This window comes from Leptonychotes weddellii, chromosome X (assembly GCF_054177405.1).
Source record: "Leptonychotes weddellii isolate Sample4059 chromosome X, ASM5417740v2, whole genome shotgun sequence".
Classification (NCBI taxonomy): Eukaryota; Metazoa; Chordata; class Mammalia; order Carnivora; family Phocidae; genus Leptonychotes; species Leptonychotes weddellii.
This window is the reverse complement of record NC_138385.1, coordinates 35,420,833-35,444,781: the sequence shown is the minus strand read 5'-3', so window position 1 is coordinate 35,444,781 and position 23,949 is coordinate 35,420,833. Positions and strand designations below refer to the sequence as shown.

General features: G+C 34.8%; 1 protein-coding gene and 1 pseudogene across 2 annotated transcripts in view; one reads left to right on the top strand and one right to left on the bottom strand.

Moving 5' to 3' along the window:
• The window catches only part of RADX (RPA1 related single stranded DNA binding protein, X-linked), an 81,135-nt gene that overhangs the window by 11,700 nt on the left and 45,486 nt on the right, over nt 1-23,949 (top strand). The window contains exons 4-11 of one of the 2 annotated variants that reach the window (XM_081808470.1): nt 8,141-8,249; nt 8,443-8,534; nt 8,642-8,776; nt 11,500-11,604; nt 12,700-12,864; nt 14,170-14,330; nt 15,156-15,334; nt 21,854-21,927. In XM_081808470.1, coding sequence (XP_081664596.1) covers nt 8,141-8,249; nt 8,443-8,534; nt 8,642-8,776; nt 11,500-11,604; nt 12,700-12,864; nt 14,170-14,330; nt 15,156-15,334; nt 21,854-21,927 — 1,020 coding nt within the window. The remainder of the gene's footprint in view (nt 1-8,140; nt 8,250-8,442; nt 8,535-8,641; nt 8,777-11,499; nt 11,605-12,699; nt 12,865-14,169; nt 14,331-15,155; nt 15,335-21,853; nt 21,928-23,949) is intronic. The other variant, XM_081808471.1, reaches the window with a different exon arrangement.
• Nucleotides 5,135-6,200, bottom strand: LOC102747009 (magnesium transporter NIPA2 pseudogene; annotated as a pseudogene).

Here is a 23,949-nt window from a genome sequence, read left to right as displayed (position 1 = left end):
ATTTCCTAAGAACAGGAACATTCTATTCTATAATCACAGTACAGTTATCAAAATCAGGAAATTTTAAATTGATAAATTGCTGTTATCTAGCCTGCGGTCAGTATTCAAATGCAACTGAATTGCTGCAATTTTGAAAAGGCTCTTCCTAATTAGTATTGAAATCAAAGTTTTGACATCTTGGCATCATGCTAAATATTTTTGGAGCATTACAATTATTAAGTGGTTGTTTTCGGATGTGGATATGAATTTTTTGCCTTTCCATTTTTCAAAATGGTAGATTATATCACTCAAGTTTAAGTATTGTTTTTGGCTCATACTAGTTTTATACTGGACCTGTAATTCTATGTATTTTAAATTCCCTACTAATACATTAAGCTAAATTACTTGGAGAATGTGCAGATAATATGGCCTTTGTTCACTGTTTCCTTAAATACATGTTTATTTACGAAAATCTCATATGATTCTTTATTAAAGTCTTAAGGATTTGGTAGACATCAATCATGTCTTGCTGGATGAATAAGTCATTACCTAGTAGTTTAGTATAATTAGTCCATTATCTCATTGCTCTTTATTATAGAAAGGTAAGAAATTAAACTGATATTGATGTTGGGACTTGAGAATACAGGAAAAAACTGGCAAAAAGCTAATTTGCAACATGTATTATTATGTCTGTCAATTTGTAAATTCTTTCCACAACCAAGCATGGAAAAAAAATGCTTTAGTAAAAATTGAGACATTTGTCAATAACAGATAAGGTAAGTAAATTTGTTGATGTCACTTAATCACTGGCACAGTGAAAAGTGACCCCTAACCTAGTGTTCTTTTTATGAGATACACTGTTTTTCTGGTGTAAAGAGAATTCATTTAAATCACAATTTTTACACGGCTGTGGGCAAATCTAGAAATGTGTCTGGTATTAATAGCTGTTTCTAAACCTTAAAAACATATGGAAAGTAGAACAATAGATAGCATGTGGTCAATAGATAAACAGCTACTAAAACTTAACACTGAAATTGAATCAAGCAGTATGCTACCTCTGCTATATAGAATTACAGGGCCAGATTTTCATAATGGAAACTCCCTCTAGACATGAGAGGCTATTTATACTTTCAGGTAAATAATTGCAAATATAGAAATTATTTTTTAAAATGAGAGGCTTAGATGAGAATATACTGAAAATGTTTCTTTTAGTCTTTAAAACAGTTTTACTTTTTATCAGTGTTAGCATCAGTCTACTTTATCCCATACCTTTTTAATAAGGAATAGGACTTTTTCCCTCTTTATCAGGGGTCAGCGAACTATTTCTGTAAAGGCAATATAGGTTCTGTCATAAGTACACAGTCTGCCTTTATAGAGTGAAAGCAAACAGAGGTAATATGTAAGGAATGGGCATGGCTGTGTTACAGTGAAACTTTATTTGCAAAAACAAGCAACCATCTGCAGGCTATAGTTTGCTGAGCCTACACATATATGCAGAGCTCAACCCTGGCTGGACATTACTATCACTTGGGGAGCCTGAAAGAACCATAGGCATGCCAGGTTCAGAGATTTTGATCTGGTTACTCTGAGGAGGGAACCAAGACATTGATGTGTCTTTAAAAATCCTCAGGCGATTCTAATGCACAGCTAGAGTTGAGAACTACTGACTTATGATCTTTAAAAAGCTCAAATGGATTAATGATCTTTTGAAGGGAAATGACAGTTTTGTAAACCATGCTAGACACAAGAGATACAAAGATAAGTAATACAGCGTTCTACCCTTAAAAAATTAGTCTAACAGGGTAATATATTACACTGTATGTTAACTAACCAGAATTTAAATAAAAACTTGAGAAAAAATAGTCTAATTACAGTTCATTAAGATGAACAGATTACAATAAAATGAAGGATTAATGACAGTAAAAAGTAAGAAGATGTGATGAACAAAAGGGGAGAGGAAAGGAACAGAAATGTAGTTGAAGAAAGAATGAATGGTCAGGAGAATGGGAGAATGAGTTGGATAGAAGAAAGTGTGAATGAGGATTACAAATAATACCAGGGTAGTTTAAATGTTATGAGTAGGATAAATGAGAAAAAGTATATATTGGGGGCCAGGGTTCATCAGTAAGGGAATAAGGGTTTGTGGTACCATCACTGCCTTCTAGGTATTGATGTTGAAAGACAAACTATTGGGGTAATTGATCTTGATTTATTTTTTCATATTTACATGTGTAGTTCCAAGTTACAGACACTAAGATACAATTTTTTTAAAGACCAAATAAATGGAAGCCTATAAAGGTGAAAATTCTCTTGTAAAACATAGCGCATATATATATATATATTTTTTAAAGATTTTATTTATTTGACAGAGAGAGACACAGCGAGAGAGGGAACACAAGCAGGGGGAGTGGGAGAGGGAGAAGCAGGCTCCCCGCTGAGCAGGGAGCCCAATGCGGGGCTTGATCCCAGGACCCTGAGATCATGACCTGAGCCGAAGGCAGATGCTTAACGACTGAGCCACCCAGGCGCCCCAAACATAGGATATATTTGCTAGTAATGTATGGTTTTGTATATTGTCATTTGGCATATAATTCTGTCCTACCTTTTATCAAATAGTATTCAGCTAGCATCCCAAATAAACATTTTAAAATCTTGAGATTTTTCAGACTGTATTGTATAATACCCACTGAGGTAATAGCATCAAGTATTTGGGGTTTTGGTGGGAAGGGGTTATTTATTTCATTCAAAATCTTAGCATTTTGGAGCTGGAAGGGAACTTAAATATAATCAGGTAACTATGACTATGAAAGTACTTTGTAAAATGCAAACTATTTTGTAGGTGCAAGGTAGTGTCATGTAATACAAACTTTCCTCACTTATATATGAAAAGACTGAAACTCTTAAAGGTAAAGTAAATTTTCTAATCACATGGCTGCTAATAGGCAAGATGAGAAATCAAGTATCTTCATCCTGGTTTTTTTTTTTTTTTGAGACAGAGAGAGAGCATGCTCGAATGTGGGGGGGTGGGGAGGGGCAGAGGGAGAGAGAGAATCCCAAGCAGGCTCCACACCCAGCACAGAGCCTGATGTATGGCTTGATCCCAGGACCCTGAGATCATGACCCAAGCCGAAATCAAGAGCTGGATGCCCAACTGACTGAACCACCCAGGTGCCCCCTCTTCATCCTGTTTTAATCTTTGTTTGCTAAACAGCAAATTCTTAGAAAATATTACCTACTGCATAAAAGGGGATAGAAAGCCCTCTAAATAAATAGAGAAATAGCCCATGTTCCTAGGTAGGAAATCAGTCTCAATTTCATAAGTATGTCAAGTACCCCCAAATTGATCTGCAGATTCAGTGCTATTCTGTAAGATTTTTTTTTTTTTCCGGAACTGACGAACTGACTAAAATTTATATGGAGGCACATAATTATAGAGACTAGTCAAGACAGTTCTGAAGAAAATAAGGGGCTGTAGAGAGAGTAAAGACTTCTCCTACAAATGTCATGAGTTATTATAAAAAATTTATGACCATGTAATATAGACAAACTGACCAGTAAATCACAATAGATCGAGAAATAGCCCTAAACACACAAAAATTTGATATGACAGGTGTGCTATACAGATCATCAAGGAAGGAAGAACTATTCAATAAATAGTATTGGAAAAAAAAATTACATACTTGAGAAAAAAAATGACATTATATCCCTATCTTATACCGTATAAAAAGTCAATTCCATATATAGCAAATGTAAAAGGCAAAACTTTTAGAAGAACTTATAAAGAAATATGCATTTGACCTTGGAATAAGGAAGGATTTCTTGGATAGGACACAGGAAATAGCATTTGTAAATGAATGATTAATAAACCCAACTTACATTGAAATATTTTTTTGGGTTTCAATTTATCTTTTTATTATAACATGAACTAAATTTAAGAAATTAGTCTTTTGACTTTATTTCCCAGAGTTGTTGGATCTAAATGACAATATAACTCATTATGAAAATATACTGAAAAATACAAGAGCTGATGTAAAATGGTTATCAAGGTTCCAGGTATCAAGGGATTAGAGAAAGTGAAGAATGAAACCAGTCAGGCTGCAGCCTGATAGACGCAGGATGCGCTGGTTTAGCAAGGTGCCATCAAGGAATAGGAAGATCATCAAATGTGTGGTGATAAGTCACAGCATGAGAAACATCTCCGTCAGGCAACTTCCTACCCTTTTTTGTTTGGTAAATTGAGTTTTTCTTCATTTAATAACTTAGGATTCTCTTAAACTAACATTTCAAAATTAAAATAATTCATCAGTGGGGCGCCTGGGTGGCTCAGTTGTTAAGCGGCTGCCTTCAGCTCAGGTCATGATCCCAGGGTCCTAGGATCGAGCGCCACGTCAGGCTCCCTGCTCAGCGGGAAGCCTGCTTCTCCTTCCCCCACTCTCCCTGCTTGTGTTCCCCCTCTCACTGTCTCTCTCTCTCTCTGTCAAATAAATAAATAAAATCTTAAAAAAAAATAATTCATCAAATGGGAGTCATTTTTATAGGTAAGGTAAATCACAGGATAATGTATTAGGAAAATTTTGTTCCTTTTTAAATCAGAAAGCCTTCAAGTGGTCAGGGATTGATGAAGTGGGGATGACAAATGTACATTTCAGATTTTCATCACCAATGAAAAAATAAAGCATTTTTATAGACTTAAAACTGTCAGTGCATTTAGATTTTGGTGAAGGAAAATTTAAAGTACCTCTACAATAATACAATGTTAATAAAAATTGGCCATGTACTGAGGTCATTTTAGTGAGCTACCATCATGTAAATATAAGAAAGGTAATTTCTTGATCCAAGTCAGTGAAATTGTAAAAAAGATTGTCTCTAGAGGACATTTTTTGAGAACAGTGCTTTTTCAGACACATTCTGATATTCAAATTCACTTTATAGCACAATTATAGATTAACCTTTTAATTACATTTTTTTTATTTTATTTATTTGTTTGTCAGAGAGAGAGAGAGCGCACAAGCAGGGGGAGCTGCAGGCAGAGGGAGAAGCAGACTCCCCACTGAACAGGGAGCCCGATGCGGGGCTCGATCCCAGGACCCTGGGATCATGACCTGAGCCAAAGGAAGATGCTTAACTGACTGAGCCACCCAGGCGTCCCTAATTACATTTTTCTTAAAAAGCTGTGAGATTTCTGTTTCTTTGGGAGATATTTTCACCACTGCATTGTTCAGTTCCACAGGTTAAGCTTTCTTCATTATTATTAAGAACTTCATACATGTTAGAGATATTGCTGTTCATTGCTTTCTCGTCTTTTCAAAAAGACACAGGGAGACTTGCTAGACTAAAGCTGACGTCTTTAAAGGCATGCAACAAGAATATTCCCACAATGATCGTAAAGAAGTCACTCAAAGTACCAATGACATCATCAATAGGCTTATCTTGCCACTCCTTAAAAAGAAGAGCTGAACAAGTTAAAACTGATGTTGTAAAGAATAGGTAATATATTGGAGTCATAATGGAAGTGTTGAATATATCCAGGGCCCTGTTCAGGCAATTAATCTGTGTGCTCACACAGACTGTAAGGCTCAGCAGCAGGATCCAGGCCAGGGAATGTTGCAACACAGGCTTTCCAGCAAACAGCTCTTTGATAGCAGTGCCCAGGCCCTTAACACAGGAGACTGAAAACGCTCCGATTACAGAGCAGATTGTTATGTACACAAGAATGTTTGTCTGTCCATGGCGGGGTCCAACCACGAAGATTAATATCAATGACATAATAACCACAAGTGTTGCAAAGACCACAAAACCTGGATCTCCCTGCTTGTGAGACATTTCAAGTCTCGATCTCCTCTTCTTTTGGAGCGTGAATGACCATAACTGTAGATCCTAGAATACTTACCAAACATCCAATTTTCCCATGAAGATTAAGTGTTTCATTTAGAAAGTATGAAGAAGGAATAGCACTTACTAGGACGCTGAGAGGCCCTATCAGAGTCACTAGGGTGGCTGGTGCACCTGCTCCCATTGATAGCAATCCAGCCCACGACAACCATTCTTTAAAATACGCATGACCACCTTGACCTGCTCTCATGGAGCCTTTCCTGGCAAGTCACAGAAGACTTGTTTTTTTTTTTTTTTTCCAAAATGAAACCCCCGCCAATGAAAATGCTGGAGCTCATAGCCAATCCCAAACCAATGTAAAAGTCCTATTTTCCATGCTCCTGGATCATTTCGTTTGTTACTAAAGTTCTTGTGAGTCACAACAGAGAAACCACTGGTGCTGGAGGCAGGATTATGCAATCTTCAAATATGTAAGTTTAATATGATCTCTTTTATGAAAAAAAGGCTGGAAGCAGTTAGAGATGACTTATTCATTATCATTTCCTTATAAATAATACTGTTTATTCTCATCTTAAGTTTTAAACCCTGGCAGAGTAGCTCCAGCTCCACTTGGAGGCCAGCCATGCGGCTTCCCCATGCAGCATCCCCCCCCACTATCTGGCCCTGGCCCTGGTCACCTCTGCTCACAGGCCCACGCAGACCTCATGGGCGGCCGCCCCTTGAGCTGGGGTGGGGACAGGGGAGGGTAGCACCTTCATCTCAGTACAGAAGGAGATGAGAGCATCTGGGGCTGCCAATTCCTCCATGGGGGAGTGTAGAGGGGAACCTGCCCCCCACGACCTGCGACCCCCCACTACCCCTACATTGAAATTAACTTTTTTTCATCAAAACACACCATAAAAAGAACAAAAAGCAATGCACACATGGGTGAATGTATTTGCAATAATATAATCAACAAAGTATTAGTGTCCAATATATATAAAGAATTCCTTCGAATAAATAAGAAAAAACGGGCGCCTGGGTGGCTCAGTGGTTAAGCCATTAAACGTCTTGGGGAGCCTAGGGTTGGAACCCAGTGTCTGCCTCCCTGCTCAGCAGGGAGTCTGCTTCTCCCTCTGCCTCTCCCCTGCTTGTGTTCTCTCTCTCTCTCAAATAAATAAATAAAATCTTAAAAAAAAAAGATAAAAATTCAATAGAAAAGTGGGCAAAAGACACAAGCAGGTATTTCACAAAAGAGGGTGCATGAGGGGCTCGTGGGTGGTGCAATTGGTTAAACGTCCAACTCTTGATTTTGGCTCAGGTTGGGATCTCAGGGTCATGAGATCAAGTCCTGCTTCCAGCTCCATGCTCAGTGCGGGGTCGACTTATAAGACTCTCTCTCCCTCCCCCTTTGCCCCTCTTCCCCACTCTCTCTCTCTCTAAAATAAAAATAAATCTTTAAAAATAAAAAAAAATTAAAGATGATGCATGGATGTATCATAAATATATGAAATGTCATTCAACATAATTAGTAATAAGAGAAGTACAAATGAAGACCACAACAAATTGTCATTTTGTGTCACTAAATTGACAAAAAATAAATTTGATAGTAGCAAAATTTGGAGAGGATGCTGATCAATGGGAATTCCTACACATTGCTGGTAGAACTATAAATAGGTTAATTACTTGAAAATAGTTTAGAATTAGCCTGTAGAGTGGAACTTTTGTACATTGTACAATCCAGGGTTTCCCTCCTGGGTATAATACCCTAGAAAAATTTTGCCTGGGTGCACAGGGAGATATGTACAAAAAATTCATAGTGACCCTGTTTGTAATAGCAAAAACAGGAAATAATACAGATGTCCATCAACACGATAATGGGTAAACGAAATTGTAATATATCAACACCCTGGAACATTATTCAGCAGTGGGAATAAGAAAAAAAAAAGCACTACATGCAGCTACATGGGTGAATTTTAGGACCATAATGTTGAGTGAAAAGGGTAGCCCTAGAACACTGAATATGGTATGAGTTCATCCATATAAAGTTAAACAAAACAAATAGTATTTTGTTTGGGCAAAAACATATAAATGACAAAAACTTTTTTTTTAAAATTAAGAAAAATGATAAAACACAAAATCTAAGAAATGGCTAACCTTTGGTCAAGAGATAAGTAGATATGATAATGTAGGAATAAGTAGAAGAAAGCTATTGATAATGGTCTAGTTCTTAGGGTTAGTGGTGGGCTCAAAAGAGTTCAGTCTAATATTTTGCTGTGTAATTTGTGCACATAGTATATTCTTTTATCTGTATTAAATGTCATATTAAAGTAATATATTTGTTTTTCAGAAATCTGCCTGAACCTTCGAGATCCTCCAACTAACATAATTATCATTCCAGAAAAGCAGGTGAAACCTGAATGGAGATTGCCAAAATTAAATCACCGCTTTATCACAAGGTAGAATACTCATGTAAAATACCTTAAATATTAATTTTTAACTTTAGCCACTGAAACAGTATATTATTATTGCTCAAAATCTACCCCAAATTATGGAGTATCAACTATATAGATATATATTTTCACAATCATAATTGTAGAATGCTTTTTCACTGTTTAAAGATACAATATTTAACAATTTTGCTTTTTTTAGGTCAGAACTGGATGATATGCCAGAAAATCACATCTGTGATGTTATTGGCATTTTAGTTTTTGTAGGAAGGGTCCAGCGGTCAAAAAAAAAAGGTAAGCTTTTAAAATTGAAAGCCATAAAAAATATTTTGGTGAATAGTTCTGTGCTCATATATGCATAATTGTTTACCTTCATTTATTCTAATATCCTATCCATATAGAAAACCGTGAAGATTTTTGGTCATATCGTTGGATTCACATCGCTGACGGGACTTCAGAACAGCCATTTATAGTGGAGTTGTTTTCTACATCTCAGCCAGAAATATTTGAGAATATTTACCCAAGTACTCAATCCAGTATTTGCATCTTTTTATTTTTGGAAATGGGGGCATTAACTTAAAATGTTAAAGTGTGTACTGATTTACAGGGTGGCACGATACTGAGTTAGCAAATTCAAGCAGTGTGATAGCATGTTTAAATTTTTTCTGTATTAATATTATATTTGGTATTACAGATATTAACCACCTTCTGGTTGTCTAGTCAGAATTAATTTGGGATTGAAACCAGTTTTTCAGAAAACAGGTGCTCTTATCAATTCTCATTATTAGCATTTCAGGCATAAAAGCTTAACATTCAGTGAAACTAAAACATAGGCAATCAGTTCCCTTTGTATCCATTTTGAAATTGACTAAGTAGACCACAAAAAAGACAATGAAGACTTTACTAATATCGAATTAACTGGTAGAGGCTTGACAGACTGTGTAATTAAATAATGACAGTGGTAAGTATGATTTCATTTGAGTATTAAATTAATATTACATTGGCAATGTTATACCAGCTGGTCAATATTTTAGTTACTTTGGTGTTGACATTTCCCCCTTGCATTTATTCAGATACAGAGGTATTTTTCCCACTAACTTTATTCATTTGAAAACATTTTAGGTATGCTTCAGATCTATTATGATAAGAAAAAAGTATATTTAATACTTTTTAACAACTTCAGTGAATTTTTCCTTATACCAGCTTGTACTACTACAAAGCTATTATAGCTACAGTGTGTTATTTCACTGTTTTTTCAAGTGATTATATGAATAAAATACTGATTGTTAAATGTTTGCCAACACTGGGAAAACTCCCAGTCTTGACCATACGTAATTTTTAAAATCAACAAGGTAAAAATTGTAGAGCATCAGGATACTTAGAGACCATATAAAGAGTTGTTCTGCTACGCCTTTATTGGTTATTACAAAATAGCATTCCACACCATTCAGATATTATCTTATTAGTTTCTACCATCTGCTTGTGAGATTAAAATTTTAAAATATATCTGGATGGAGCTAAACCTCATGCTAGCTATTGAGGGAGAGGGCAGAAAGAATTTTAGCCAAAACCAAGGCATGGGCTTCCAAGGTGAGTGGAGCTATGATTTCTCATGTAACTTCTCTCAGGGCATAAATGATTGATAGTGATGACTTCTCATGACGATTCCATTACCTCATTTTAGGTGGGTTTTATGGCCAGGGCCCTCTCTCTTTGTAGCCACTTGAAATGACAAGTTGACACAAGTTTTAGATAATGATTTTTTCACAGAAATGTTGCCAAGTATACATGTTCTATTTCTTCGGATAATGGAAAATACATCTTTCTAAGAAAGCCTTATACAGACCTTGGTGAGATTTACTCTAGTACAGTAGTTGACAACATTTGCAATTTATGTTCATATTTTGACCAAGATGAAAAAAATTATCAAATGATTGGTGAGTACCGAGGGGGCTTCAGGCCCATGAAGGGGAACATGACCAAGTATCTTCTAGAATAATACCAGAATCCTTTGGTAGTAGGGAATCTTTTTTACTTTTGATTAAGGAGAGTGAAAAACTAAGGAGAATTAATATTGAGTGTTTGCTATGTACCAGAAGCTCGTACATGTTATCTCATTTTGTACTCCTAGTTACCTTCTTCAAAGTTGATGTTTTTACAGATTTACAGGTGAGGAAACAAAGGTCCAGAGGAGTTAAGTAGTTTCTTGGATGTCAAACAGCTAGAAGGTGTCAGGTCGGAATGTCTGATTTTTAACAGTCATGAAATGAGAATTAGAAGTTTCTGTGATATTCCTATATCAAGATCTTTAACCATGAATAGTGACATATTTGTAGTTTTGTAAATAAAGGAAGAGTGATGTTAGTTGAGAGTTACTCTTAGTCATTTCAACAGATTTATTTTTGTTGCTATAAGATAAAGAATTAGGAAATGTTAGATACAGTGAATGGATTTATCGTTATTATCATACTCTAGGGAAGTATTATCTCAAATGAGAACTTACCATTATTGTGAGATACAAGTATTTACATTTATTTCTTCATTTCCTAGTTCATAAGACCATAACCATTTTGGGCATGTGATAAGTTAAAATTTAAAAAAATGTTGTTGGCTTAATGAAACTTTACCTAACTAATTGATAGACAGTTGAAAACAATTCAGCAAGGTGAATAGTAAAGAATGGGTTGTATAAGCCCTGTCGTGGAGACTTAAAGTCTAATTAAGATAAACACATGCATAAGGAAATTCAAGTTAACAGTGTATACCCCTATCTGGTGGAAGGAGTCAGAGTAATTCAGGGATCAGTGTTAGATTGGGTTAATCAGTAAAAGCATCCTGGAGAAACTAAGCGTTTTTTCTCTGTAGGAAATAACTGTTCACACTCAGTTGTATGCCTGATTAGAGAGACTTGCCATCTTTAACTGTGCAAGCAGTAACTTCAGTTAGGTGCAGCCACTGTACTTTCTAAAGGAAAAGTAAGTGTTAGATCCTTTATCTAAAGAAAAAGGTAAGTGTTAGATCCTTGTTGCTCCCAGTGTGGTCAAAGGGCTGGCAACGCTAGTATCACTGAGAGCTTATCAAGAAGTGGAGAATCTCAGGCCCCACTCTAAAACTACTGAATCTGAATTCGCATTTTAACAGTTGTCCCAGGTGATTCCTATGTTCATTAAAGTTTGAGAAGCACTGTGTTAGATACTGATCTTGGTATGTCCTCTTTGAAAGGCCGAAGTTTCTTCATAACTGTTTTCATTTTCTACAGTGACCTATTTCGTGTGTACACAGTTGAAAGTTGTCAGGAATGACACTCAAGTACCTAAACTGCTTTACCTAACCACTACAAATGAGAGTCGAGTGTTTATTACTGGTGAGCAATATCTTGGTTTATACTTTACTGGAGATGTAATATATTTTCTATTAATTAAATTAATTTTTACATCACAACATTCAACCACAAGATAGCTTTGTTTTGACCTCCTTTATTGCTGTAAGGATGTTTTGGCAAAGAATATTTAGCCTATGAAATGTATTGCTTCTAGATTAATGATGACTGAAGCAATGATTTTGTGACTCACTGGAGAATTGCATTTATGTCCTTGGGTTAACTTTAATTCCTGCTTGATGTAAGGTAGATAATCATAAATTGCTTTGATAGATTGAAGACTGTTAGGCCCTATATCACAATATGGATACAATAAACAATATTTTTAAATACTAACTAAAAATGTTCATCAAACTTTGGTCCCTGATCTCAGGTTTTACTTATATAACAAGAAGAGTCTTATTAGTTGTCTACAAGCACATCTTTTTTCTCCGTTCTTTCTGATAACGGGGTCAAAACAATAAAGTTTAAAGTTTCCAGATGAGTGAAGAAATAGTGTGGAGTGGTGTGCTTACTCACACACTACCATGTTGATAATTAAAAAATTTGTCAGTAGAAGAGTCCTAGGAAGGATGTAATACACATCTTTGTCAATACCTCATTTTATAAATACTAACAATAATCACATGTAAATGATACTGTTAAATATGTTTTAAGAACATGAATTTAAATGCTGAGCTATATCATAGGCAATTCAGTTCAAACATGATGCCATACCTTTAGGTTAATACATGATTTAAAAATCAGTTTTTTAAGAAGATGCCAACCATTTTGATAGTTAGAAAAATCCAGATTATTAGTTTTCTTTTCATTATGACTTTATCCTGTAGGCAGCTATGGTTTAGTCCACTTAAATTCTAATATGTCTGATTTCCTTCTCAACATAGGATTGGTTTACTGTCTTTGATAATTTTTGTATACATATTAAGTGTAATCTGCTACACAGTGAATAAATGAACTTCTTTTCTTGGTGACACAAGAGATTATTTTGATATACTGTTTTTATACCAAAAAAGTCCATACAATTCATTACAGTGAGTTTTTTTTCTCATTTTTTGGTTTTACCTTTCTTGCAAAAAGGTCATAGAGGCCAGCCATATACCAACGACACCAAGGTAAAAAACTTTATTCATTGGATTAAAACAAGGACCGATTCTGAGGAAGTGAAGAATACTGTTATTGGTGGATATTACCCCTATCCACCAGTGCCAGAGACATTTTCAAAGTATAGTAGTTCTGTCAAAGGTACTAATGTAATTATTCGTCATGTATGATATGTTTCTATGCCATACGTGTGACAGATATCATGAGCTAATATGTAGCAACACTCACTGATAAAAATTTTGTCTCTATGAAGATCTAAAAATACATGTCATGCCTCCTAAAGGTTAATATTTGGATTTTATTAGACTAGGAGAAGGGAGAACATAGATGATGACTAACTGGACATCATATCTTGATTCAATGTTATTGAGATCAAATCTGACTTTAGTAGATCCAACTCCTATGACATTACATACAGAGACTAAAGATATCAAGGAGACACTGGATAATTTGATAACAAAATACTGACACTGTATTATGCTACTCTTGTGGAATGATATATATTGGATATTACACAGTTGAGCGCTACCTTTAAATAAAAATGACACCAAAATAAATGAGGTGCAGAATAAGTACTGATGAGAGGCCTAACATTAATTTACTTTAGTAGAATTAAGATATGATGGTTGAAGAGTTTAATATAAGTATATTCTTTTTTTAAAAGCTGTGGGATAATTGCATGGTTTGGGGAAAAAAAGAGAAACCTTGAAATACTGACCTACCATCATCTAAATATTGGCATCCTCTTGTACTTCATAATGCCAGCAATATGTAGTATATGGTTGTATATATTAAAATGTATATTTCTGTGCAGTGGCTAGGCAACACTTTATACTTTGAAATATGATGTGTAAATTACAGTTGACCCTTGAACAACACAGGTTTGAACTTTACAGATCCACTTATATGTGATTTGTTTCAATAAATACACATACAGTACTGTAAATGTTTTTTTCTTAGGATTTTCTTAATGTTTTCTTTTCCCTAGATTACTTTATTGTAAGAATACAGTATATAATATTTATAGAAAATATGTGTTAATCAACTGTTTATGTTGTCGATAAGGCTTCTGGTCAACAGTAGGCTCTTAGTAAAGTTTTGGGGGAGTCAAAATTTATACATGGATTTTTGACTGCAAGGGGTTTGGTGCCCCTAACCCCCCTGTTGTTCAGTGGTCAACTATACATTCAATATGCAAAATTTCTGTTTCAAATTAAGACTCCAGACTAGAGGACTGTATCTCAATTTAACTGATAACTATATTTTGCCTATTTTACAAAAATTGCATAAGGGGATGATGTCAAGCATCAACATAAATTTCACAAATTTAAGTTATGTAGCAAGTTTATGATTTCATGTTGTGAAATGACATTGCAAATCTAATTCTTATTTTTATCATTTCAGTTCTTTAAAACTTACAATTTCCCCGGAATTATTCTTTTGCAGTTGAGTCGCTCTTGACAGCTATAAGTGAAGTGAGGAAGGAGATTGAAGACTTGCAGTATAGGGAACAAAAGCGCATTGCAATTCAGGGGATAATTACTGTTATAAAGTATATCCCCCATGCCAGTGCAACTGAAAGTGCCTCAGCATCAGAAACACTTCGGGTATGGTGCCAGAGAATTAATAGTATATCTCTGAATGCACTGCGATCATGATTACAATTGGTACCTTGTACATTTTATTCAGAACTCACATGTATTGACGCTTAATGATGTAAACCTCAGAGGGAAAAAAAATCATTTATGTGTTTCGTTTGTTTCCTTTTTCTCTCATTTATTTTGGAGCAGGCTGGGCTGAAGTTCACAGCCTCTGATATTTCCCAAGGCCTTCAACACTCGGTATCTTATTTTTGCTTTCTGCATAATTTGAGCCTATTATGATTCTTTTTACTTAAATTCCCAGGTGGTATGTATGATTATATTCTTTCCATTCCTTTTGTCCAGGCCAGAACTATAGGAACACTTTCACAGGAAATTTTTATCTTCGTATCTGGCATGGCAGTCTCACCCAGATTTTTTAAGACATAGCAATGACTCTTGTAGGATAAAGGCTCTAGTAGAAAAGGCCATTACTGGAATCTAGGCACAATCAAGACAAAGGAGTTAATTTTTTCTGTGAATTTGTCTTTTAAAAACTTATTTCTAGGATTTCTGTTCATATGGAGATAGCATCTAATCCAACTTTTTTCAGTTATATTAGTATAAGAAGGACTTTTATTTACCTTCCTTTAAAAAATATTTTAATACCAGATGCATTAGGATAAATATAATCCTATCTATAAATCAGCTTTATGAAAGCACTTTTATGATTGCAAAAATGTTGTCATAACTCTTAAGATTATAAAAAATGGATAAACTAAAATTATAGTCTTTTAAGAAAAATAATTTTTGTGAATGTTTAAAATGTTTTCTCTAAATTTTTGGTTTTAGAATGCTAACCGACCCTCAACATCCCAAGCAGCTAGGAGAGAAAATCAAAGTCAGGAAAGAGATAATAATAAACGGCATCAAGATGATGATCCTGTGAGCTCTCAGTGTTTTCAAACTGCATATACAAGCTTGAGCCCTACCAAGAAAAAAAGAATTCTGCAAGGGCCATATGCCAAACTGTAAGTCATTTGTATTAAGTATACACGTAGCATATTATTTTTTTTTTTATTTCTACCGTGTAAAATGACCAATTCCACTAGAAGTGGTATTAGTTTTCTAGGGCTGCTAAAATCCAAGATCAAAGCATTGGCAGAGTGAGTTCCTTCTGAGGACTGCAAGGCAGAATCTCTTCTATACCTCTCCCCTAGCTTCTGGTGGTTTATGGCAATCTTTGGCATTCCTTGTCTTCTAGAAGCATCACTTCAATCTCTGTCTTCATTTTCACATGGCATTTTCCCTGTGTGCATACCTGTGTTCAAATTTTCCCTTCTTATAAAGACACCAGCCATATTAGATTAGGGACCTATTCTGGAGTACTGTTCTACTCCAGTAAGACCTCATCTTAATCAATTATATCTTCAGTGACCCTATTTCCAAAAAAGGTCTCATTCTGAGGGTTATTGAAGATGTAATTGGTTATGTATTGGTAGTCATATTGATACTTAGTAGGGACATGGTTCAGCCCATAACAGTCTGCCCTCTGACCCCTAAAAATTCATGTCCTTCTCACATGCAAAATATGTTCAACCCATCAGAACATCCCAGAAATCTTAACCCTTACTAACATCAACTCTAAGTCCAAACTCTCATCTGAACATCATCTAAATCATGTACTGTTGAAATGCAGGGTGATTTCATCCTGGGGCAAAATTCTTTACATCTGTGAACCTGTGAAACTAGACATGTTATCTGTCCAAAACACAATGATAAGACAGGCAGAGGATAAGCATTCCTATTTCAAAAGGGATAAATTGGAAAGAAAGGGGGTCATGCATCACAAGCAAGTTCAAAACCTAGCAGGACCAATTCCAATTGATTTCAAGCCTCCAGAATTATCCTCTCTGGCAGGATACTGTATCTTCTGGGCCCACCAGGATGGTAGCCCCACTTCCTTGGCCCTGAGTGCTGCCCCTGCCCTCTGGAACTGAGGGATCATTGTCCCTTTTCTTGAAAGATAACACATGATCACTGCTGATTATCTCTTAGCAACTCATTTCCTGACTGTAGAATCCCAGAAATCGGATTTCATCCTACCTATGTCCCTTTCAGTCCAAGCTAGCAGCATGCCTACTGAGATGGTTGATGGGATCCACAAATCACAAGCCTTGGGCAAATGGTTGTCCAACAACACTGTTGGTGTTCCTTCCAGAGCAAGCTTTCTCATTTTTGCAGTATAGATAGGCTGAGAATTTTCCAAGTATCAAAATTTTGGTTCCTTTTTTCTTAACAATTTCTCAACTTCTCTCTCCCCTCTTGTATTTTACTATAAGCAACAAGGAGAAACCAGGCTTCACCTTCAACACTTTGCTTAAAAATCTCTTCAGCTAAATATGCAAGTTCACTGCATACAAGTTCCACCTGCCATCCAACAGAACACAATTCAGCAAAGACCTTTGCCACTTTATAACAAGGATCGCTTTTCATCCAGTTTCCAATAACCCATTCCTCATTTCTGTCTGAGATTTAACCGGAAGCACCTCTTACATTCATATTTCTAGCAACATTCTGTTCATAACAACATATATACTCTCAAAAAAACATACATATTCTCTAAGACAAAAAGCTTTCTCTCAGAACTCTTTCAGCCTCTATGTAATACTCAATTCCAAAGCCACTTCCACCTTTTAAATTATTTGTTACAGTAGCACTCCACTTCCTGGTACCCAAATCTGCATTCATTTTTTAGGGCTGCTATAATGAAGTACTAAAAACTGTATGACTTAAACAATGGAAACTTAAGACCTCACAGTTCTGTAAGCTAGAAGTCCAAGATCAAAGTTTCAGCAGGGTCAGTTTGTTTTGAGCACTGTGTGAAAGAATCTGCCCCTTGTCTCTCCCCTAGCATCTGGTGGTTTTCTGGCAATCTTTGACGTTCTGTGGCTTGTAGAAACCTCACCCCCAATCTGTGTCTATGTCCAAATTCCCCCTTTTTATAAGGACATCAGATACATTGGATTAGGGGCCCACCCACCCCAGTATGAACTTATTTTAACTAATTTATCTCTTCAGTGAAACTATCTCCAAATAAGATTACATTCTGAGATACTGGGGGTTGGGACTTCAACATGAATTTTGGGGGACATAATATAACCCATAACAGAACCCTCTTATCTGCCACGCTTGGCATGGACTACTTGACAATGAGTTTAAAATGAGGAACTACAAAAAAAAATACATTTTATTTAAATTTAAAATACTATAGCTTATATTTGTTGACCAGTTATTTAAGCATGAATCTTTCCTATATAAACTTTATCCATTATGAATTGTATATAATTAACATTTTTGGTTTTTCTGAAGCAGAAAGATAACCGAGACACTAATAAAGCAGTTGACGTATAGAATCATTTTAGATTTTAAGATTTTTTAAAACTCTAGTCTTTAATGGTAGTTGTGCCCAATCAGGGAACTGTTTTTGGTTGTATCCTGAGCTTATATTCAGCAACCTTGATAAATTCACTTATTCTGAGTTTGTAGGGTTTTTTTTTTTTAATTTTCTCTGTATAAGTCGTGTAATCTGCAAATACTTGTGGTTTATTTCTTCCTTTCCAATCATTTTGCTTTTATTTCTTTTTCTAGCATTATTGTACTGGTTAGGACCTCTACTACAGTGTTGAATACAACTGGTGGTAGAAACCACCTATGTCTCATTTCTTTTTTCTTTTTTTAGTGGTCTAAGGATATTTATTTTATTTTTTCACAGCTTTATTGAGATATAATTGACATATATTACTTTTTTTTTTTAAGATTTTATTTATTTATTTGAGAGAGAGAGAATGAGAGACAGAGAGCATGAGAGGGAGGAGGGTCAGAGGGAGAAGCAGACTCCCTGCCGAGCAGGGAGCCCGATGCGGGACTCAATCCCGGGACTCCAGGATCATGACCTGAGCCGAAGGCAGTCACTTAACCAACTGAGCCACCCAGGCGCCCCTGACATATATTACTTTGTAAATTTAAGGTGTACAGTGTGATGATTTGATACATGTATGTATTGCAAAATAATTACCACAATAAGATTATTTAACACATCCATGACCTCACATAACTATTATTTTTTTATAGTAAGAACATTTAACATTTACTCTTAGTAACTTTCAAGTATGTATTACAGTACTGTTAACTGTAGTCACCATAATGTATGTAGGATCCCTAGAACTTATTGTGCCTCTCCTGGTAGGTACATCAATGTGTTCACCAACCACGAAGATCCACCAAGTCTTGATGTCCAGATTTTTGGGGGGGTATTTCATTACTTAGGCATGATAGATTAAATTATTGGCCATGTGATTGAGCTTGATCTTCAGCTCCCCTCCCCGTAATAGAGGTTAGGCTAGTTCGGTGTTTCAACCTTTGAGCCGTATGCTTAATGTATCTGATAACAGTTCTTATCTTCAAACTGTCTAGGGGCTCACCATGAGTTACCTCATTAGCATAACGGAGGTACTCTTGTCACTATGGAAATTCTAAGGGTTTTTGAACCAGGAACCAGAGACAAAGACCAGATATGTTCTTTATTGTGCCATAGTTCTAAAGTTCAGCTGTTTTCTTTCTCAGCTGTAGAAAGCCCATTTGATTCTTTTTTAGATATTTACTTTTGAGGTTGTATATCTGTTTTGTCCATCTAGATCATCTGTTGATCTGCTTCTGTTGGTATAATAATAAGAAATATGACCATTTAAGAGCTTATATTAACATTTTAATACAAATGGTAGCTAGTGAACCATGGTGCTCTCTGTTAGATAGTAAAATGTAGTCAAAATCCATCTACTCATTCAAAAGTTAGCACTGAGAAATAAAATATAATCAACAGACATTAAAACTTCTTCAGTTCATTCTCTTGGTAATATGTACTCTATAAAGAGAGAAAATCACGCCATGGTTAGATGAATCCTTAAAAATCATTTTCAAAAAAATCATTTTCAATTCTCCTCCTAAGAAAAGCAGAAGACACCATAGGAAAAGTTTTTAAATAATGGTTGTTGCCTGAAAAGCATTTGCTAATTTGAATTAATGATCACAAAGACTTTAGCATTTTTGATCATTGTAAATTATTGCTAATTTGCTTATATTAGCAATTTCTCAAAGAAATTCTATATTCTGGTCCTTTTTGTGTAGTATCTTCTGCTTTTCTTAGGTAGAAGGCACTGAAAATATTCCTTCATTTAATTGTATAGAGAACTTCAATATACAGTGTAAAATTATTTATATTACATCATTTGAACGTCAACATCCCAGTGAGGAAGGCACAGGATAATTATTTCAATTTTATAAAAGAGAAATCTGAGATTCAGAAAAGATAAAATATAGGGTTTATACATATGTGTATGTATGTATATTAAGTACTTTTAATTTCTGTGCATGAAAGATACTTTCTAAGACCTCAATAATGTTAATTATAATCCTGATATAAAGATGAGAGAATGACATTCTATAGAATCTGTATGACATTTACCTAAGGTCAATAAGTTGGGCGCCTGGGTGGCTCAGTCGTTAAGCGTCTGCCTTCAGCTCAGGTCATGATCCCAGGGTCCTGGGATTGAGTCCCACATCGGGCTCCCTGCTCGGCAGGAAGCCTGCTTCTCCCTCTCCCACTCCCCCTGCTTGTGTTCCTGCTCTCGCTATCTCTCTCTCTGTCAAATAAATAAATAAAAATCTTTAAAAAAAAAAAAAAGGTCAATAAGTTGACAAAAGCACAAGATTAGAGTACAACTTAGAGTCTCTGACATAATTTTTATAATATTCTGCCACTACCCAGCATATGCAATGTTCTCTTCCTATAGCTCTCTTTTCCCTCTCTTCCTCAGTTATTTTTCTACACTTATCTTTTCACTTTTCATCTCTCTTTTCATTTTCCTCAGTTGATACCTGTAGACATTGTATACCTCCACTTCTGTCATTTATCCCCTCATCTTTAAGACATTTAAGTCCTACAAATGGATGATTACATATTCCAGTAAAAATCTCCTAAGCTACTTTTTAAAAGTTCTGTACAATGTAATGGTGCTGTTAGGGTTTTGAAAACTATTTCTTCTAATTTGTTTCAGATGGAAAAAGTCACTTCCTAATCATATGTATTAAACAGTAGATACATGCTGTTTAAGGATCTCAAAATACATGTAATTTAACTATTTTTTAGTTAGATTTCTTTCACAGGTGATGTTTTCAGCTTTCTAATTTCTAGAAATACCATGTTTTCAATGACTGAAAGAAGTTCAAATTACAACTATAAAATATGTTTTTATTTGCTGGGGTTTAAAGGTAAATAAATGGATGCATGCTTCCTTCATAAAAGCTATTTCTTTTTAGTTCATTAATAACTCATTAGCAAAATAACGAATACTACCATTATAAGAAAAAATCCATTGATAAAATAAGTTGAGCAATATTACGTGGCATTCAACAATATGACATTCTGTTTTACTTTATGCTTTTAGTTTTGGAAATACAGTAGAAAAAACTCATCACAGAAATATGCTAATAGCCCACAAGATGGAAATCTTTCCTTATAAAAGTAGGCTTCTCCTCAGTTTCAGAATAAGATACTTCCCTTTTCCTCCATTTATTTCAGTTCAATAAATAGTTATTGAGTAGATAGTATATAGAGATACAAAAATAAATAAAGTCTATACTTTTGTAGACTTTATAACAGAGCTTATAGCAGAATCTGTTGGAAGAGACAGACTCATAAACCTGTAATTTGGACACAGAGTGATGAATGCTGTGATAGAAGTTTATTCATGGTGCTATGAGAGCAACAGCATGTACAAGGAGTAGTGAGCTTTGACTAGAGATCAAGGATGGCTTCTTTTAGGAATTAATGCTTGAGTTAAATTTCAAAGGAGGAATACGAGTTTGAAGCAGCATGAGACTTATAGAAAACTTTGAAAAGAGGCTGGAGGCTGGACAGTTAGGCCAGACAGTTTCCCAGATATATATATATATATCTCCATCCATCCATCTTTAGTTGCTATTTAATAAAGTTAAATACTTCCTTTTGTGGAATACGCCTTATTGAAAGAACATTTAAATCTGCAATAGTATTTGGGGTGCCTGGGTGGCTTAATCGGTTAAGCATCGGATTCTTGGTTTTGCCTCAAGTCATGATCTCAGGGTTGTGAGATCAAGCCCTCTTTTGGGCTCTGTGCTGAGCGGGGAGTCTGCTTGGGATTCTTTCCCTCTTTCTCTCCCTCCCCTTTGCCCCTCCCCCTACTCGCTTGCTCTCTCTCTTCCTCTCAAGTAAATAAATAAATACAATCTTTAAAAAATCTGTTGCAGTATTTGAACTAAGTTATATATGCATATTTGTTCCTAACTTGTATATATTTTCCTTAAATTTTTAGTGCATTACTTTAAGAAACTAAACCTATATATTTTGCAAACTGATTGAATTAGAATAAATTCTGAATGGAACCAATTAGGTTTTTTTCATTCAAGTGTCTTTTTGTAATTATTTGTTATCTTTTTTCCATCTTTTATAGGGTTCCCGTACCTCAGCCAGAAACTTCTGCACAGACAAAAGGAAATAAACCAGACATGCCAAGCATTTTCCAACGTATGTTGCTTTGATGATGATTATTATTTATGAAATCTTTATGGAACATTATTATATACAGATTACTATTTGATTTTATTCTGCATTTTTGTGTCATGCCTCTCTCTAGCATAATATAAGTACTTTAAATAGATACATAATGTTACTTTTTTTTGTTTTTTATTTACATTAGTTTAGGTCCTTGTCAAAAGTACTGGTCTCAATTTTAAAACAATTTGGTATCATCACCAAAGTGAAAGTAAATATAAACAAGCCTATATTTACCAATTTGGTTATTTGATAATACATCCCTTCAAATATAGGGATTTTTAATTTTTAATTACCAGAAGAATAAAGTAGGAAGTTTAATTTTTATTTGAAAATAAATAAAGCTTAAAAGATAGTTTTAGTTCCTTTCTTTGCTAATGGGTTGACTGGTCTGAATATTGGGTTCATTTCTGAAGAAATTTCATAATACTATTTAGTTCCTTAGAGTGGTTTAAATCTGATCTTATAAGGGTCATCTCTCTGGACTAAACTTTTTAACATTTTATGTCTTTCTTGCTTTTTGAGTTATTCTTATCTTGAGGTTGACTTCTTGTCAATCTGGCAGATCAAGAATCCACAAAAGGATCTAAAGTCTGCATCCCCCCCCAAAAAAAAATTAAAACAAAGAAAATAAGGGGGGAAATCATTATAATATAAATATATGACCAAGCTCAGAACAAGAATGAAAAATCCTTAGGTGCCAAAAACAAAAGAATTTAAATTTAGCAGTGAGTAGGACTAAAACTAAAACTGCTCTCAGGCATTTCAGAACTAGATAGAGGCCTAATTGATTGTGGGCTGAGGTGTAATAACCATATGGAAAGGAGGGTCCAGACCACAAACCTCGTACATGTGAAGTAGGACTAATATAGAATTGGAAGGTTATGAAAGACCAGAGAAAGTAGGCCCATCAGCATGGGGAAGTGTCAAGGAGCTTCCTGTATCCTCTGGGCAATGGTTGGGAAAAAGTCCCACCTGAGAGAAATTGAAATCCCAGACCTGTGCAGCATTGAGGTGTGGTCACCGTTCAATTGACTATAATGGTGAGGACACTGAGCTAAGGAGTTAACAGTAGCATCTGGTCTGAAATCAGTGAAACCCTTAAAGTTTTGACAAAGGTAAGTGTGAAACTGCCTCAAAGGGAGACATCTTACAACATAGGGTATTTGGGACTCCTATAGAAAATGTCTACAGAAGATGAATTCATGGTTAAAAAATTACAAACGTTCCAAGAAAATGAACTTCTTTGAGGCAATGTGATCAGATGTAATGTGGGAAAATTTATAGCCTAGGAACTAGAAATAACTAAACCAATCAGAAAGAGGCTTTAAAATAAATACGTGTTTAAAAAGTTAAAGGAATGAACAGAAACTGTAAGTTAAATATATAAATACATATTAAATGTATATTAAATTTAAATTTGATTTAATAATTATATATTAAATTTATATTTAATAAATTATATATTAAACATGACACATTTAACTTAATATAGTTATTAAGTTAAATATATAAATTTAATTTATATATTTAATATAGCTATTAAAATAATTATATATATTTATAATATTGTATAAATTAATTATATGTATTTATCAAATTAAATATATAAACTTAATGTATAATTTATTAAATTAAATATATTAATTTAATATATTAAATATATGCTTTGAAGAGGAAGCAAATGAAGAGATAATTAGTACATTTGGAAGATAGATACAGAGGAAATCACACCAGAGATAGGTAAAGAGATTGGAAAGGTAAAAAAGAAGTTGGGAAACATGGTGGATAGGGTGAGAAAGTTCAATTTATGTCTAAGAAAAGTTCCAGGAGGACATACTAGAGATAATCAGGGAGAAGCAATATTTGAAGAGGTACATTTTCAAAATTAAGGGTATATATGAATCATTAGATTGAAGGATCACAAAGAATCCTAAGCAGAAAAATTAAATAAATTTATATGCAGACCTATCATAGTGAACCTGCACAGCATCA